This window comes from Medicago sativa, chromosome 6 (assembly GCF_051527215.1).
Source record: "Medicago sativa cultivar Bolivia chromosome 6, Bolivia_mono, whole genome shotgun sequence".
NCBI lineage: Eukaryota > Viridiplantae > Streptophyta > Magnoliopsida > Fabales > Fabaceae > Medicago > Medicago sativa.
Genome location: NC_140754.1, coordinates 6,210,986 through 6,228,736, shown reverse-complemented (window position 1 = coordinate 6,228,736; position 17,751 = coordinate 6,210,986). Strand labels below are relative to the sequence as shown.

At 33.9% G+C, this 17,751-nt stretch overlaps 2 protein-coding genes across 2 annotated transcripts; one reads left to right on the top strand and one right to left on the bottom strand.

The window, feature by feature from the left end:
- Positions 1 to 445: 445 nt before the first annotated feature.
- On the top strand, positions 446 to 6,089 carry LOC146912368 (uncharacterized). Its single transcript, XM_085720451.1, has one exon. It carries the CDS (start codon positions 2,014 to 2,016, stop codon positions 5,671 to 5,673), a length of 3,660 nt encoding a protein of 1,219 aa, XP_085576577.1. The 5' UTR covers positions 446 to 2,013; the 3' UTR covers positions 5,674 to 6,089.
- Positions 6,090 to 6,361: 272 nt separating this feature from the next.
- LOC146912367 (plasma membrane ATPase 1-like) lies at positions 6,362 to 14,109 on the bottom strand. The gene is made up of 21 exons (XM_085720450.1): positions 13,907 to 14,109; positions 13,491 to 13,610; positions 13,017 to 13,115; positions 12,561 to 12,698; positions 12,294 to 12,428; positions 12,018 to 12,197; positions 11,671 to 11,877; positions 11,331 to 11,450; positions 11,121 to 11,240; positions 10,518 to 10,640; positions 10,328 to 10,432; positions 10,082 to 10,226; positions 9,771 to 9,935; positions 9,248 to 9,486; positions 9,126 to 9,158; positions 8,959 to 9,040; positions 8,288 to 8,448; positions 7,845 to 8,030; positions 7,159 to 7,341; positions 6,735 to 6,913; positions 6,362 to 6,608 (listed from the first exon to the last, which is right to left on the bottom strand). Exons 1-21 carry the CDS (start codon positions 13,958 to 13,960, stop codon positions 6,512 to 6,514), a joined length of 2,871 nt encoding a protein of 956 aa, XP_085576576.1. The 5' UTR covers positions 13,961 to 14,109; the 3' UTR covers positions 6,362 to 6,511.
- Between the last annotated feature and the right edge of the window lie 3,642 nt (positions 14,110 to 17,751).

Here is a 17,751-nt window from a genome sequence, read left to right as displayed (position 1 = left end):
TTTTTCAAAGAAAACACAAAAAACTATACTCCAAATTCTTATGTTTTAGTTTTCTTAATAAGTGTGATTTTTTTTTTTGCTTATAATTTGAGACGGAAGGAGTATTATTATATGCGGAGACTGAAGTTCGAACCCCAAAAATCCTAATTATTATAATACTATAAATATTATTTTTAAATATAGATTAGTACTTCGCAGATGCAGGGGCCGTATATACATACAAGCAAAATAATTTTTTTAAAGATAAATTACTTTGTTTTTTAAAAGGGACTAAAATGACTTTTAAATACAAGATAGCATAAATCATAAATCATCCTTGTGTTTGGAAGGAAGAAGAACTTGAACGACTTTAATTTTTTTTTTCTTCATGAATTTGAGAATCCAAAGTTTTTTTTTTTTTTTAGCAAGAGAATCCAAAGTTAAAAACTTAATTTCTTTTAAATTTCATGTAGGACACACTCACTTTTCCAGAGTCTAAAAATGAACCTTCCTAGAAATCCCACATAGTATATAAGCACTCATAGTCTTTTTCTCACAGGAAAATTTAGCCTTCCAACATAGCAACTTCTTTGATGTTTCTAGGGGACAACATCATGAAAACGAAATCAAAGGAAACATCTTACAAATTTCCAAGAAGTAACACGCGTGTTCACTTCTCATATCTCACTACCACATTTAAGCAAACTCAACACCTCAATCTTCTCATCACAATCCTTCTCCAACACAATCTTATTCAATTTCAACATTCACAAATTTCATTTTGCCAACATATTACGTATCACATCGTCATTTAACCGCACATTCTGGTCCTATCTGGCTTGAGAAACTAGCACCAGCACTGACGCGTGGAGGATAACTAGTTTACACAAAAAAATATTCGATGAACACTCAGAAAGAAGCTATCAATGCGTATTCATCACAACTATTACTTTCTAAAATGCATAATCCCAACAAAATGGTTCAAAGTATGTTACCATTTTTATGTTCCATCAACTTGACAATAAGTTGTGGAACAACAATCTACCGTGCATACAACAAAAATGACATACCTATGATAATGTTTGTCATTTTTGTTTACTTTGGTTCCATTTTATTGGACTATTGGTCAAACTTGTATCACAAATTATCTCTATCTGACCAATATTCTTCTAAGGGACGTAACATTAAAATTCGGATATGGGTTTTGTTGAGTAGTATCATGTTGGGATTTGCTTGTGAGTTTTCAACTTTTATGAGTTTCAATGAATCTTTGTGCATTTTTGGGATTATGATTTTAGGCAATAGTTTGGTTTTCTATGTTTATTTTGTTTGGGAAGGTTGCAAAAGTTGCTGTAGTAAAGGTTGTTCCATTCATTATAATAGTTGCATTGATAAGAATGCAAAATATAATGAATATGAATCATTGTTAGGAGTTAAGAGTTTGGATATTGTGTGAATGCCAAAAAATGAGAATTAGTTTCTTCTCATATTAAAACTTTAATTAAGCCCTTGAGACCAGTTTGGTTTGAATTTGAGACATGTTATTTACGGTTAAAGATCATCGTCAATGTAAAACTATTTTACACTGTGTCCATGTCTATTGAACTCTACTTTTAATTATAAAAAAAAGTTAGTCTTTTCATTTTGATGCAGGAGGGTTTCTTAGTAATTTAGTAGTATTTATTATTTAGCCAAATCTTAGTAATTTTCTAGAACTTTCTATTATTATTTCGTTTTATTTTATTTTGGCCCACGGGTTTGTTATTTCTTTCACTATATAAGCAGAACTTATGTAGCCTAAGAAGCACACTTTTTGATTCAATAAAATTATTCGAGATTTTCTCTCAATTTCTGGTGGATTCCGGAACCCTTATTTTGATAGGTTTGTCGCTTGCAACCCTATTTTCACAAGTTTGTCGCTTGCAAACTTGTTCTTTTCGATCTAGGTTTAGCGCTTGCTAACCCTACGCTTCCGTACTGCGTCAGTTGGTATCAGAGCAGGTTTCTCCTGTTCTTTTCCTAACGTGATCAGCCATGGGAGATCAACCGGTGAAGAAAGCAGAGGCTGTCGCGGCTCTTACCCCGGCCCTTAATGCTTTGGCTGCACAAATGGCGATATTAACAACTAACCTGAATAACATCGCCAACATTACCAACAACAACAACAATAGAGACAATTTGAATAGGAGAGGAGAACCAATTCCGGTTATTAGGGTTCGTAATAACAAACAGACTATTGATGGCGATGGATGTGGGAATCACCATGATTACCGCGTAAAGGCGGATATTCCATTGTTTTACGGAACGATGGATGTAGAAGAATTTTTGGATTGGATGATTGATGTTGATAGATTTTTCGACGTCATGGACGTCCCGGAAAGCAAGCAGGTTAAGATGATTGCGACCAAACTGAAAAGTACCGCATCTGTTTGGTGGGATAGACTCGTTGTTCAGAGACAGAGACAAAGAAAGAACCCTATTCGAACTTGGAGAAGGATGAAGCAGTTGATGCATGAAAGATTTAACTCTCGCGGTAGATTGTCTCTCTCGCCGCTTGTTTCAATTGAAAAATTGGAGAGGAAGCAACTCTCGTCGCCACGGATGTATCAACCGCCGGTGAAGGGTGGATATACTGAAGAGGCGGATCATATCATTAATGAAGCCAATTTTCATAATTCAACATACTTGTTATCAATGGAGACAACACAAAATGAATCATATGCTCATCAAACTGAGAACGATGTAATTGGTTGCTCCTTGCAAAATAATGGGAAGCATATTGGTGTAGATTTGCATCATGAGGCTAGTGACTGTGTTCTGGCTGAAGTGGATGACAAAAGAGAGGAACAAAAGCATTTGAAACGAACAGATCAAGAAAACTTGATACTTAATGATCATTGCTTGGCATCAGATAATTGTGGTAGTCCTGGTTATGATCCTTCACTTTATGGTGATGAGGATAACACACTTTTGGAATTGTCTGGTGAAGTTGTATCAGATGATGCATATGCTCGGAAAGGTTATATATCCGATTCAGTTGAGGCTGAGTTGCATATTCAAGGAACAAGTCTGATCAATCGAAAGGGTGAAAGTTCAGACTGTGATTGGGATGGTATAATTCCCAATTCTGCTAATATGTTAATTGAAGCAGAAGCTTTTAATGGTCTGGAGCAAAAACCATCGGGCTCTCCTATACAACTTCAGCAAGGAATTTCTCAACAAATAGATGAACTGAATGCCGGTTCAATTCATGATGTACAACCTTTAATGAAACTGGAGTTTTTCCCTAAAGAATGTGTCGTAACCAAGGAGGTAGCAGCAGAAGAATCACCTTGTCGAAATCTCGAACTTTTTGGGACAGATCCATCGGACTCAGTTCCCTCTCCGCCACCACCAGACCCACCAGACAACGATGATTGTTTGAAAGAAGAGAAGGAACCACTTGCTACCGCAAATCAACAAACAAATCCGAAGAAAGATTCATTCACAACATCTTTTGATGACTTGTCATTGATTTTTGGTGCTTACCAGTCATCTGAATTCGAGGAAGTGCAAGGTAACAATTATCATGACGACAACAATCCTGCAGTGTCGCTAAGTTCGCCGTCGTCGATTTCCTTCCTAGTGATGGAGTGTCCATCCGGCCAGGCTTCTTGCTGGACATGGGTGCCGTGGAATATTGTTTGTTATAGAGGTGTATTGAAGGCTGATTTAATTGCGGCGCGAATAAGTCTATTGAGCATAAAAATAAACGTGCACAGAGACCTTCCTGATCTTTCTGCAGATGTTATATCAAGGATTGTTTTTAACAGCAGTTTTGAAGAGGGCAAACATATTTTCAAATTACAAGAGCGGCAGATGCATCTTTTCTCACAAGCAGTCGGAAGTGTCCATATCCCTGGATTTAGCTATTTGTCAACTAAGAAGAACAAAGATAGGTGGAGACTAGATAAACAGACACGTGAATCAATTCGCAAACTGATTGAAACCAAGAGGAGTGTTAAAGAAAATACAAAAAATGTACTAAATTCATTAATGAGTTTCTACAAGAATGAAGTTGGTGGCGAAGATAGACTACAACTGGATGAAATTATTGATGAATGTAAAACCTACTTTGCTGGAAAAGATACAACATCTAACCTGTTAACTTTGGCACTTCTTCTATTAGCAAAATATCAAGAATGGCAAAGTAAGACACGTGAAGAAATTGATGGGAGTACTAGAGAAGCAATTGAAAAGAGGGTTAATCAATTAGGCATTGACAAGGTTGTACCGAAAAAGATTCTTGAACTGATGAATGTTGAAAATCTGACATGGGTGAAGGCGGCCAGCCGTCTCCAGAAGTATAGACTCTACCTAAAAAGAGTTAGTTGTGTGGAAAACAAACAAGGTCATATGGCAGCAGCCTTAAGTAGTAGTTCAGATGCATCCTATTTAAGAAGTGGAGTTGGAGGACATTTGCATACATTGAATCGCTCTACTTTACTTGAAAACAGAAGGTGCAATGGTATTTGGTCAAGCACAATGCAACTACCTGGAACAAACACTTATCTTCCAAGAGAATCTATTAACCGTGCTGCTATTACGGAGAGTTCGTTAAAGACCATACCGGCTGGAATTTCAGATGGAGTATTCGATGTAGTACCTGGATTTGGTGCAACTGCAGGAACTGGTAAGGTTAGCTTTACTGGTTCAACAAGACATGAAATAATGGTATCTGCAGCTAGAAGTAATTTGAAACCAGCTTCACTTGAATTAGGAGGAAAATCACCCCTCTTAATTTTTTATAATGCTGATGTTGATAAAGCAGCTAAACTTGCTCTCATTAGCATCGTATTTAACAAGGGAGAAATTTGTGTTGCGGGTTTTCGTGTGTTTGTTCAAGAAGGAATCTATGATGAATTTGAGAAGAAGTTAGTGGACAAAGCAAGAGCTTGGGCTGTTGGTGATCCTTTTGATCCTAAAGTTCAACAAGGTCCTCAGGTTGACAAGAGGCAATTTAAAAAAATTATTTCATATATTGAGCATGGAAAGAAAGATGTAGCAACTCTTTCGACAGGTAGTAAAAAAATTGGAGACAAGAGTTACTACAATGAGCCTACAATTTTCTCCAATGTTAAGGAGGCCATGCATACAACACAACTTGTCATGGAACTCATGAAGTTCAATACTATTGAGGAAGCAATCAAAAGTGTCAACAATAAAAGATATGGCTTAGCAGCAGTAACTGTGACAAAGAATTTGGATATAGCAAGCACCGTATCAAGGTCCATTCGAACAGAAGTTATTTGGATTAATTGCTACTTTGCCTTTGGAAATGACATTCTCTATGGAGGTTACAAGATGAGTGGGTTTGGAAGAGATTGTGGATTGATTGTTGATCAAGTATACACATGGTCATTTATGACTTCTCTTGATATGGAAGGTTTATCAATTTCTATCATGAAGGCTGATCCGTCTATTCTTCAACGATTAGATGCTGAAACTAAAACTCCTTATTGGCCTGTTGGAGTTAGTGGTAATCGACCGCCAGCAAAACCGCCGCATCACTGCCGTCACATTGAACTCAAGGAATTGCATGTAGATTTGGTTCACTTCAGGAGTCTATATTCTGATCAAAGGCAAGACTCCCCACCCGTCAAACACTTACATTTCACTCAATGGGATCCAGGAGGGTGGTCTCTTTTTCATTGAAGGAGTCAACATGCATGGGAAGCTCTTTATCAGAATGAGAACTCGAGGTCGAGTTCTTCAGAGGTGGAGGAGACTGATGCAGGAGGGTTTCTTAGTAATTTAGTAGTATTTATTATTTAGCCAAATCTTAGTAATTTTCTAGAACTTTCTATTATTATTTCGTTTTATTTTATTTTGGCCCACGGGTTTGTTATTTCTTTCACTATATAAGCAGAACTTATGTAGCCTAAGAAGCACACTTTTTGATTCAATAAAATTATTCGAGATTTTCTCTCAATTTCTGGTGGATTCCGGAACCCTTATTTTGATAGGTTTGTCGCTTGCAACCCTATTTTCACAAGTTTGTCGCTTGCAAACTTGTTCTTTTCGATCTAGGTTTAGCGCTTGCTAACCCTACGCTTCCGTACTGCGTCACATTTTATTACGTACTTCCAATGTTATTTGAAAAGGGAATGACAAAATTAACAACTTTATTATTATTATTATTATTGTTGTTGTTCTTATTATTATTATTATTATTATTATTATTATTATTATTATTATTATTATTATTATTATTATTATTATTATTAAAGAATGCTATCAATGATATCATATCTACAAGAGTTGACACAAAGACAAACACACAATCCTCCAAAATTGCAAGGAGCATTAACATAGACACTACACACGACGTAACCATTAATAATTTGAGAGAATGGAAGCAACTCAATGTTATTGTAACCAGATATGTTGGTGTAGTGTCAGACACCTCAGACACGCCTTCAATCTAAAATGTCGGTGCGATTTTATGCCCTATATACCCATCACACCACTAAAAGAAGCATAGGGATACATTTTATACAGTGTATGCTTGTTGTATTGTGTCAATGTCAAGACCCTTCATTCTAACCACTGACTCAACATGGCCCTTGAGTGTGTGCAACTCTCTAATTCTGTAAAAATCAACAAAGATGTTAACATAAGTTAGAAGCAATTATTCACTCTTTGGTAGTAGAAACAAATAAGCACTTAAGGTTAGAATCCATTTATATAGATAATGTGGGAGCATGCTTGTATACCTTGCAATTTCCGCTCGTTTTTTAGCCTCTTCAGCCATCTGATTAAGCTCTGTATAATTTGTGCGTTCGCTGAACATCTTGGTCTCTGGCGGGTGAAGACCATGAAGTGTTCTTTGCGCATGCGCCCATTTAAGTTCACGTTCTTCCTTTCCAAAATCTTTCTTCCTAGTAAAAGCAATCTGAAAAAAATTTCATTCTACTAGTTAAGTACCAGCCAACAAGTTAATTGAGCGTTATGCTATAAATGCTTATCATACAAGTGCTTATGTATAAATTTTTCTAAAACAGCTTATAACATGTTAGAAGCTATTTCCATAAACTTTCTCAAATAGTCTCACAAGTGCTTATATCAATAAATAAGCTTAAATAACCTAATTCAACAAGCCGTTACTCTAATTTAACCGATAGAGAAGGAAACACGTACCCTTTGTTCAAAAACAAGATCCCAAGCCCGGCCACTCAATACATATCGAATTATGACCTTGATAAAATCAAGTGGAATATAAAATATGAGATTATAAAGCCAAACAATACCAGCCCAACCCCATCCAATCCCTTCAATTGCAGCAAAACTCCAGTTTGCATAAACAGCAATCAGTGTAGCTATCTGCAAACCAAATAAGATATTATAACATTGTTATATTCATGATTTATATCACGAATAAGAACTACTTTCTGAATCCATAATCAAACCTTATGAATCGTAGAATACATTACCAGTAAAAATGTGATATTTTCAAGTAAAAACAAGTGATATAGCTAAACTATGAGTTGATATATCATATAGGAATCACAAAATAACTTTCAAGACAAATCAAATGAAAGAATAAAAGTAGCTGATTATACAAAGTTGACAAAAAAAGCGAATGAACACATGTATCAGTTCATTGAAATTGATCGGAATTCATCATAGTGAATCGAGATTCAACATAATGATGAGTGGAGATTCAATATGAGATTCATGCTCAAAATATATATCTCGTATTGATTGACTTCAATTTTGTATAGAATCGAGATACGAATTTTCTTGTATTGCAAGATACCGATAAACATGGTTATATTCACAAGTCACAATGAACACATGCAAATAGTAATGTTGACTGTACTCACCAGTTGAGCAATAACAAAAGCTGCTACAAGTAACAAACCCGGTCGCTCAACAAAAGACCAGCTCCGTGATCGCGTTACAAATATAAGGGCCTGACTAATTGTACTAACTTGTAGGTATATTGCTGAGGCAAGCTTTCTAATATCATCCCTATCCTCTTTCTGAAGACTTGAGACCCCAAATGTGCTCTGAAAATTACATAATGAGTATAACTATTAAACTGAAAGTAAGAAATAGACATCATAGAATATACAGATTTGCACTTTAGATATGAATATAACTGTCAAACAAAAATTAATTAGTTTAATTTCTATACACCGTCGGTGTAAAAATAATTTACATATGAATCTAATATTGTGTTACTACGTCATTTAATTAGTATAAAAACATGATAGTGAGGATACAATTAATTTGATTTATTTAAAAAAATGAAAAAGTTTCTTACAGGGAAAAAATCTGTTTTATATGCTGCCCAAAAGAAAATAACGGTCATCATAGCCAAATAACCACCAAGAATTATTCCAGTGGTGAAGATCTCTGCCAGCTTCCAGCTATCTGGATATGGAGATGGCTTTACTCTATCCTTAGATATTGTCATAATTGTACCTGACATATTCAAGAAATCATAAAAAGCTTATAATGAGAAAAAAAATTGATTAAAAAGACAGGTTTTGACATTAATTAGTCTGTAACGGTGACCTAAATATCCATGACTTCGAGTAAATTCCCAATTTAGTTCTTGCTATTGTAGGACAATATCAATATAGCCTCAAGCATTATCAATATTCTAAAATGATTGCTGAAATTGCAAAATATTGATCAGGATCTTCTCACCCTTATTATTTGTAGACTATAATAATGACATAAGTTTGTGATGTCGGCGATGAACTTGATATTAAGTGAATAATATCAAGGATGTATTTAATAGAAGATCCAGATTGAGAGACAAACTTTACAACATTTTGTAATTCCAGGGATCATTTTGAAATATTAATAATGTGAGGACTAGGTTGATACGGTCCTACAATTTCAAGGACCAACTACGATATATACAGCCATGACTTCACTAGTAAAAAGGGGAATCAAATTTGTCATAAGAAAAATTAAGTTATTTACCATCATTAAGAATAGCAATAATCAGTACCATGAATGGTGGAAAATCAAATTGCCATATGAGTGCCAGTAACATGAAACCAAGCTGTCACATAAAATTTCTGAAGTCAGCTACAACAATAGAAAATTCTCAGTAAGAATAATGTCTCATATAAGATTATATAACTTACTACAATACGGATCGTGATCGAAACTGCATAAATCTGTGCAAAACAAAATAAATATGTAAATAAATAAAATGTAAAACTTTAAACAGAATTCCATTTGATGTTAGAACTGAAAGTAGGCTCACTGTGTAATTCTTCATTCTTTGGAATATTGCTCGACTGGTCAGCACGGCGCTAATGATAACACTGAGACCTGGTTCTGTTAGAACAATGTCGGAAGCACTACGAGCTGCATCAGTTGCATCGTCAACAGCTATTCCAATATCTGCTTTCTTAAGAGCAGGAGCATCATTAACACCATCACCGGTCATTCCACATATGTGTTTCCTAGCTTGCAAACGTTTCACGATCTCATATTTGTGTTCTGGAATAAATAAACTCATCATGTCAAACAAGTGGAAAAAAAAAAATACTTGAACAATTTTATCACATGAAAATAAATAGAAATAGCTATGCTATTAATGTCCTTGTAAACGTAAAGTGTACTTATTATTTCGAAGATCAGTTGAGTGCAAATCACTCGATCACACTCAGAAAAATTCTCTCTTGCTGTTTTTTCACAATAATTTATGGATTCTAGTTTGTTGCCGCTATTATATTGATGTGTGGAGATACTAAGAATTTACAGAGAAAGGAAAAATATTATACCAGGAAAAACACCGGCAAATCCATCAGCTTTTTCAATCAAATCATCAACTGGTAAGAGGCCAATTCCTTCATCCTTGTTCTGGCCTAATAAAGCTGATGAAGGGTACATGTTAGTTCCCATTCCTAGACGGCGTCCTGTTTCTTTCGCTATTGATAGTTGATCACCTAGAAGAAATTTAAGTACATTAAATTATCATTCACGTTAGAAAAACCGAGTAGTGCGAAACATATTAATTCCAAATGCTTATTCTATAAGCGCTTAATTAAGTTGTTTATCCAAACATGCCCAATAACATGCAAAGGACACAAACCTGTTATCATTTTAACATTTACACCAAGATTTAATGCCCTACTTATCGTCTCTGCACTATCATGTCTAGGTGGGTCGAATAAAGGCATGAGCCCGATAAACTGCCAAGGTCTTCCTTGGCTTTCTTTCTTTCCATCAAGAACTTCCTGAGAAATAGGATATAATGATAAACTCAGTCAGTAAGAACATCCAATGTAACTTGAATTTGCTCAATTCAAGTTGCATCAAGAGCATATGAAACATATACCTGGTAGGCTACAGCAAGAGACCGCAACCCTCGCTCGGCAAATTTATCGATGACTGCATGAACTCTGCGTTCTATCTCTGACTTATTATGTGCAAGATTCAAAATCTAATAAAGAAGAAATGTATGAATCACTTTCATTGTCAAGTGGTGATATTAACACAAACAATTACTTGGATGATAAGAAAGATACCTGCTCTGGTGCACCTTTGCTGACACGATGCATTTTACGTTCACTGTCTATATAAGTTAGAGCTGTCCGCTTGTCAGTAGGATTGAAGGGAAGAAAGTGAACCTCTTGAATACCAGCCCTTGCCTAATTTTCGGACAAATACAAGCTCAAAGTGAATATATTTTAAGTGAAAAATGAATATAATAGACTGAGTAATTCTGTAAAACAAGATATACATCTAATTACACTTTTCTGAAAAAAAATCTCAGTAATAAATGATCTATAAAGCAAAGTCATTAACCAATATGTTATATTTAAAATGAGAGAGTATTGCAAGCACTGACACATAGACACGAATAATAATTTAAGAAAATAGAAGTGTTCGAATGCAATCACATGTGTCGTGTCAGACAATAGACACACCTTAAATATGAAGTGTCGGTGGTGCTTTACAACAAACCAAATGAGGAAAGGGAAGGCTAGAGTAGGTTTTTTTTTTTTTTTTTTGAGATAGAAAAATAATATTACTGATATCCTATTGACACAAAACACTATAGCAGCATTTAATTTGAATAGCAAGTTTTATGTGATGATTTGGAAGCATGAAAAGAGATAAAAGTATACCTCTTTTGGATCACCTAGCATCCCTATAATAGCAGCATCTATAGCATCTTGGTTTTCCACTCTGGAAGCCCGAGCAGCCATGAGAACAACGGTATCTGCGTCAACTCCTTTAGCAAAAATCTATAAAAAATAAACATTTAAAACACTTTCTGTAGGATTACAAAAAAATAGTCAGAAACCACCGCATTACAAAAACTTACTATTACTAACCTCAATAAGATTCTTGTCAACAGATAGTTTATTCAAAGTCAAAGTTCCAGTTTTGTCACTGCACAATACGTCCATACCCGCCATCTCTTCTATTGCTGTCATTCTTTTAGTTATAGCACCCTGCAATAATCACAAAAAGCATAAATGATATAGGACATGTTTACGTTGACTTATTTGAGCTTATCTATTGATATAAGTACTTGTGGGACTCTTCGGGAAAACTTATGGAAACGACTTATAGCATGTATATAAGTTGTCTTCATAAGCTCTCAGAGAAAGTCATCTAGTTGATGAAAAGTGAACTTCAAGCAACTACTTCTAATGAATAACTAATGTCTACCTGCTGAGCTAAGCGGTGTGATCCGATTGCCATTGTAACTGACAGAACTGTAGGCATGGCAATAGGAATTCCTCCAATGAGAAGCACAAGTAGATTATCAATCCCTGGACGATATTTTCGGTGTTGAATTGGGTGCATGACAATGATCTCAACTATCATTCCCACAGCAATTGAACATATACAAAAGTTCCCAATTGAAGTTAGGACCTGTTTAAGGAACCCAAAGTAATGCTAAGTATCAATGTAAAACATATTAAATGTAATTATGTATACACACATGAAATTAATTTTCACCGTTGCAGAACCAAAAACACGCTTAGTTTCAAAAAGATTGATATTCAATTTACCTGCTGAAAATGCCCGACTTGATTTGTGGAGTCGACTAGATGAGCAGCCTTGCCAAAGAAGGTATGAACTCCGGTTGCAATAACAACTGCTTCTATCTCTCCCTGTTTGCATGTAGAGCCTGAATAAACACTGTCACTGGGACCTTTCGTGACCGGAAGAGACTCACCTGTAAGTGCAGACTACAACCGTCCGAAAACCAGAATCTTAGTTATCAACAAATTAATGGTGATAACAAACCGATACAGAAAAACGAGAGAAAACGTATCAAGTTGCACCTGATCAATCTTCAACGGATCACCTTCAAGTAAACGAGCATCCGCAGGGATAATATCACCTAGCTTAACACTAATTATATCGCCTGGAACAAGAATGCTAGCATCTTCCTCCACCCATCTCCCATCTCGAAGAACCTAAATTTATAATTAAGAGTATTATTGACGAAACAATAGTTAATATTGTATTGAATTTTGAAAACGATGAATAAATAGAAACAAATCTTTTCTATAAAAGCGACAGTTAAAAAGAAACTGAGAGATTAACACCTTAGCTTTTGGTGCTAAGCGAGCCATAAGAGCTGCAGCAGCATTACCAGCATTGTTTTCCTCGATGAAACTTATTGTGGAATTGATTATAAGAAGTGTGATGATACCGACGAAGTCTTGCCAATCGGGTGGTTTATTCTAAAGAATAAGAAGATAAAAAGTAATCAAGAAATATTAATACAATGCCAAAAAAGAACCTCCTACAACTATTTCTAAAAGTTTTTGTCCTATAATGTGCATCCACACACTTCAAAATCAAAATCATTGTTTTAAATTTCACAACCACAATTGCGGTAGCAATATAAAGCATTTCGAGGTTTAAGCAACAACATCGCAATTGCATTGACCGCATTTCACTGCAATGTAAAGATTCACAGCCACAGCCGCAATTTAAAACCATGATCAAAATAAATATTCTCAACAAAAATAAATAAGTAAAAGTGTTCGGAAGCTTACTCCTCCATTGGCCAAAGCAATAGCCATGATTGCTGCAGCTTCCATCACCCATGATAGAGGATTCCACATAAATCCCAAAAACTTCAAAAACTTGCTTTCCTGCAAAAGCCACAACAGAAGACATAAAGCCACAGAATACTAAAAAGGTGAAAACAAAAAGACAATTTTATCAATCAAAGTTTATAGAATCGTACTAAACATTGACACAACTACCGGACATGACACTGACACTGACACAGACAAAGATACTACGACACTGACTGACACTAGTAATTTGAGAAAATGGAACCGTTGAATGTAATCGCATGTGTTAGTGTCAAAACGAGTCGGACACCAGACACACTTTCAATATGAAGTGTATATACTACATAGGAATCATATCATACATTAACATAAGGGAAAAAAAAGGATCTTTTAAGAGGAAAAACTAAACAAAACAAAAAACAAAAACAAAGATTGAAATTTGAAACACACCTGCTTCTCCTCAAGTTTGTTGTGACCAAAGATAGCCAACCTCTCCTCAGCAGCTTTTGTTGAGAGTCCATTTGAATCACACCTCAAAGTTTGAAACACTTCCTCAATTGGTACATTTTCCTGAAAAGAAATTCAAGTAACCTTAACCATAAATAAAATAAAAATAGTACAAAGAAAAAACCATAATCAAACAAAAACTAGAAATTACAAAAATAAGAGTAATAAAACTAAAATACCAAAAATATCAAAAATAAACTCAGAAGAACTTACCAACCACATAATTCATTAAAAAAAAAACAGCAAAAAAGAGTTTTTTTGTTACACAAACAATTTTATGATCAATGATACAAAACCAAATTTAAAAAAAAAAAAAAAATTAAAATGTAAAAAGAGAAATGAGTGTTTTTTCTTGGTACCAAATCAACAGCTTCTTTCAAAACAGCATGCATGGCTTCTTCTTTATCAGCCATAATAGCCAAAACCCAAGATTTTGATGCTGCAAAGTTGTAACCTTTATGTGAATATCTCTTATATCACACAAAGAAAACAGAGAAAACAGAGCACTTCCTCTGTTTTTATTTTCTTGTTCCAAAATATATAGATATACAAAGACACATGTAATGTAATAGATGTATGTGAATGTGTATGTATATGTTGTATGTATATATGTATATGTGACGTGCCTTTTCCACTGCTTTTGTAATTTTGTCTTGACTCTTAAAGTGGCGGCTTTTGAAGGACAACATGGTAAGCATTTCTAGGAAGATTTTATGTACTTGAAGGTACACTCTGTTTTTCTACAATATTCCACTCAATTTGATGTCTGGTGTCCGACTCGTTTTGAAGGTACACTTTGTACACTCTGTAGTAGTACACTTTTTTTCTATACTACATTAATAATATCATAAAGTTGGTTGAAATATGTAGTAATTGATAGTTATGTGAAACATGTGATATAGGTTAGTCCATTTATTTATTTTGGGTATGGGATCTTTTTTCGTAATATTATTTATTTATTTTGTTAGGTCTTAATGTTATTTATTTGAGAAATGCTAGAACACATTTAACACACACTTTTCAACGCAATTTCTTTGATTTGTTAAAATTCAAATGAGATCCATTAAATTTATATAGGACCCACATGATTTGGTGAGACTCATGTGAATTTCAACAAGTTGTGTTAAAAAGTGTGTGGTAAAATGTGTGTTGCTAATGTTTTAAATCTCTATATCTTCTTATTTTGTTTTAAGTTAGACAATATACTCTTGTTTTTTTTTATCCACATATGTCAGTAATATCTTCTTATTTTGTTTTAAGTTAGACAATATACTCTTGTTTTTTTATACACATATGTCAGTAACATAGTTAGTTTTCTGGGATCGAAATTCAACACTTTCATCTTCAAACTCATTCGACGTCCTTTAACTCGTTTACAAACTAACTACGCAAGATTTATATTTAATCTTGGAATAAAGAAAGTCCAAGATTATTAACTTACTAATTTAGACCTTTAAATAGTGCGCTTAGGGTACTCGTTTCCATAAAGAAATAATAAAGGGCGAAAGTATATTACTCTCATCCCATTTAAATATGACTATATTAAAATGTTCGGAATATCATGCATTTTTTTTTGAAGGAAAATATCATGCATTTAGATTTGAAACGTTGATTATTTTAGTCTCTTAAAAAAAGAGATCTGAAACGTTGACGACATCAAAATAGTCGATTGAAGTTGTAATTGAGCGAAACTAACACTTTAATATATATTTTTAATTTTTTTATTCATTATATATACAAAGCTAAAAATAAAATAAAAAAGAAAAAATGTGAGTAGCCTTTCAAAGCATTATAGAGCTGTTTATATATAGCCATACCATACCTAAAGAGATGGAAGATAGAGATGGTTGGATATTTCAAAGGGCATTTAAACTTCTTTAAACTAAACGTTTCCACTGCTTATTTTGGTGATACATTAATTATCAGAACAATGACAAATGTACACTCTTCACTAATTACCTTTTTGTATTATAAAGTGTGTGATACGAATATATATATGATGATGACCATTGGATCAATCATTTTACTTAAAGTAGTATTATATCAAAGTTAGGTTTGATTTTTAATAATTGGCCTTCAGCTCTACAAGTTTCGTATTCTTTAAGCTTGTTACTTGTTATGAGACTAATTTTTGGCTCAACAATAAAATGAAACATCTAATTCTTACATAATATTTGTTTCAAAAGAAAGAGCCAGCAAAGAAAGTAAAGGGAGAAAAAGATGATATAAGGACACAGAAGGTAAAAGTTATGCTAGATGTAAAAAAAGAAAGTAAAAGTTTTGCTTACTCATCAGCACAAAAATCACGTAGATTCTAATTATGTTGTGAATAATTTGTTTAGAGTGTTTAAGCCTTAAGATTATGGTAAGCTACCAAGAGTATTTAGATGAGATGACACGAGTCTCTTCTAGATTAACTAAAGTCTTAAGATTGAATTCCGTCTTCCGCATACAGTAACGTTAAAAGTTTTAAGAAGAGTTTGCTGCTTATTTAAATCTCACAAGGCTTGAAAGATTGGTCTTTACAATTGCACGTCCAGAGAATACATGATTTATAAAAAAAAATTGTGGTAAGTTAGTCTAGTTAATCTATGCAGTATTGTTTGTCTGTTATGAAAAATTTAACCATGGAACTCATCCTCACTACATGCCAAAAATTAATAAATTATAATACATATTACATAGTTTACTTCAGTCATTTTGTGATAACGTGTAATCAAGAAAAATTCAAACACATGAGATGAAAAAATAGTCATAGGTTGTCGTGTTTGATTTCGATTTCTTAAAATACCAACTAAGGTTAGTGACCACAAAGTGGAAAATTGACTATTACAAGTCACTGAAAATTCGAGTCACATCACTTGAGAGGCAAGGGAAACACGTTCATAGAATTTTTGAATTCTTCCATTTTTTTAAATGGTTTAAGACGATTAATCCCATATTTATGGGTGATAATTCAATAGCATTATGTAAACAACAAATTCAGGTTTATTTGAAATGGTCCACATTCAAATATTCACCACCTCAACAAAGTATGGTATTGGTACACGTGTTAGCCTAAAAGGCTTATGTTAATATTACATATTATATTATGGGAACTTCTATGGTACCCTTTAGTTGATTATTATATCAACATCAACTTTCTCTTTTTTGAGACAATTGACGTGTAAAAATTCATCATGTCATATCCATTTTTTATAATTAGTGCAAATCTTATTAACAAGTTATATTTTGTCATCTTGTTCGTGGATAATGATTGGAAAAAAAAAAGTTAACACAAGGACGAGAAAAACTTTAATTGTTACAGGAAGGTTTTTTTCCAGTAAATTGTTTCACTCCTTGCATATTCACTTCAATCGTGTCTTAATAAATTTAATAAAGAAAAATGCTATTTTCAGCGACAAACTTTATCGCGAGATGATCATGAATTGTAGTTTAACCAATAAAATTGTTTATTTGCCAAAAACCACAGAGATAAGTGGATGTATCGAATGAAAGATATTCGGTTGTGAAACTTTCTCTCATGATAAGTAGTGATTCTCAATAACTTTACTAATTCGCTAATAAACTTTCGGTCTAAAGTCTTTGATGTCATGACTTTTAATAATTTTTTTACACCTTGACTAGCATGCGGGGGCTTGAAATTACAGGGACCCACCTTGGTTGTCTACATAACGAACTACAATGACGAGCTAAGCTAGAGATTCTTACTATTAAGATTTATTTTCTACCCAATGAATCTGAACTATTGTATATGCTCATGAAAGATAACTAACCACCTGTATAGTTTATCAGTCAAAGTTTGAAACTTTTTTCTTTAAAAAAAAGGTGCGAAACTATTTTTTTTTTTGAGGGAACAAGTGTCAAACTTAATACAATCAAATCAAATGATAAACGTAACTTCGTATCAAAGTGGCATTCATCTCTATACATGCCCACTTAAATTTAGATTAGGCATTTGACGATTTGATCTAAATCTTATGTTTTCAGGTCAAAATGGTGATCATTTAAATTATGTAATCGTATTCTAGTTCTCTCCATACATGCTCCACTTAAATATAGGTCACATCGATACAAGTAAACACCAAATAAAACCACCTCACGAAAATTCCTACCTAATCAAATCAATGGCTTTCATATTCATATCAAAGTGAGCAAAAAAAACCTAACAATAAGACAAATAATAATAATAAGAAAATAGAAT

What these genes read in the sequence shown, in the direction of transcription:
- LOC146912368 (XM_085720451.1), top strand. Translation starts at nt 2,014, where the DNA reads ATGGGAGATCAACCGGTGAAGAAAGCAGAGGCTGTCGCGGCTCTTACC.
- LOC146912367 (XM_085720450.1), bottom strand. Translation starts at nt 13,960, where the DNA reads ATGGCTGATAAAGAAGAAGCCATGCATGCTGTTTTGAAAGAAGCTGTT. An exon ending in TGAAAGAAGCTGTTGATTTG is followed by an intron (nt 13,611 to 13,906) that starts GTACCAAGAAAA and finishes ATTTCTTTTCAG; the next exon opens with GAAAATGTACCAATTGAGGA. An exon ending in TTGCTTTGGCCAATGGAGGA is followed by an intron (nt 12,699 to 13,016) that starts GTAAGCTTCCGA and finishes CTTATTCTTTAG; the next exon opens with AATAAACCACCCGATTGGCA.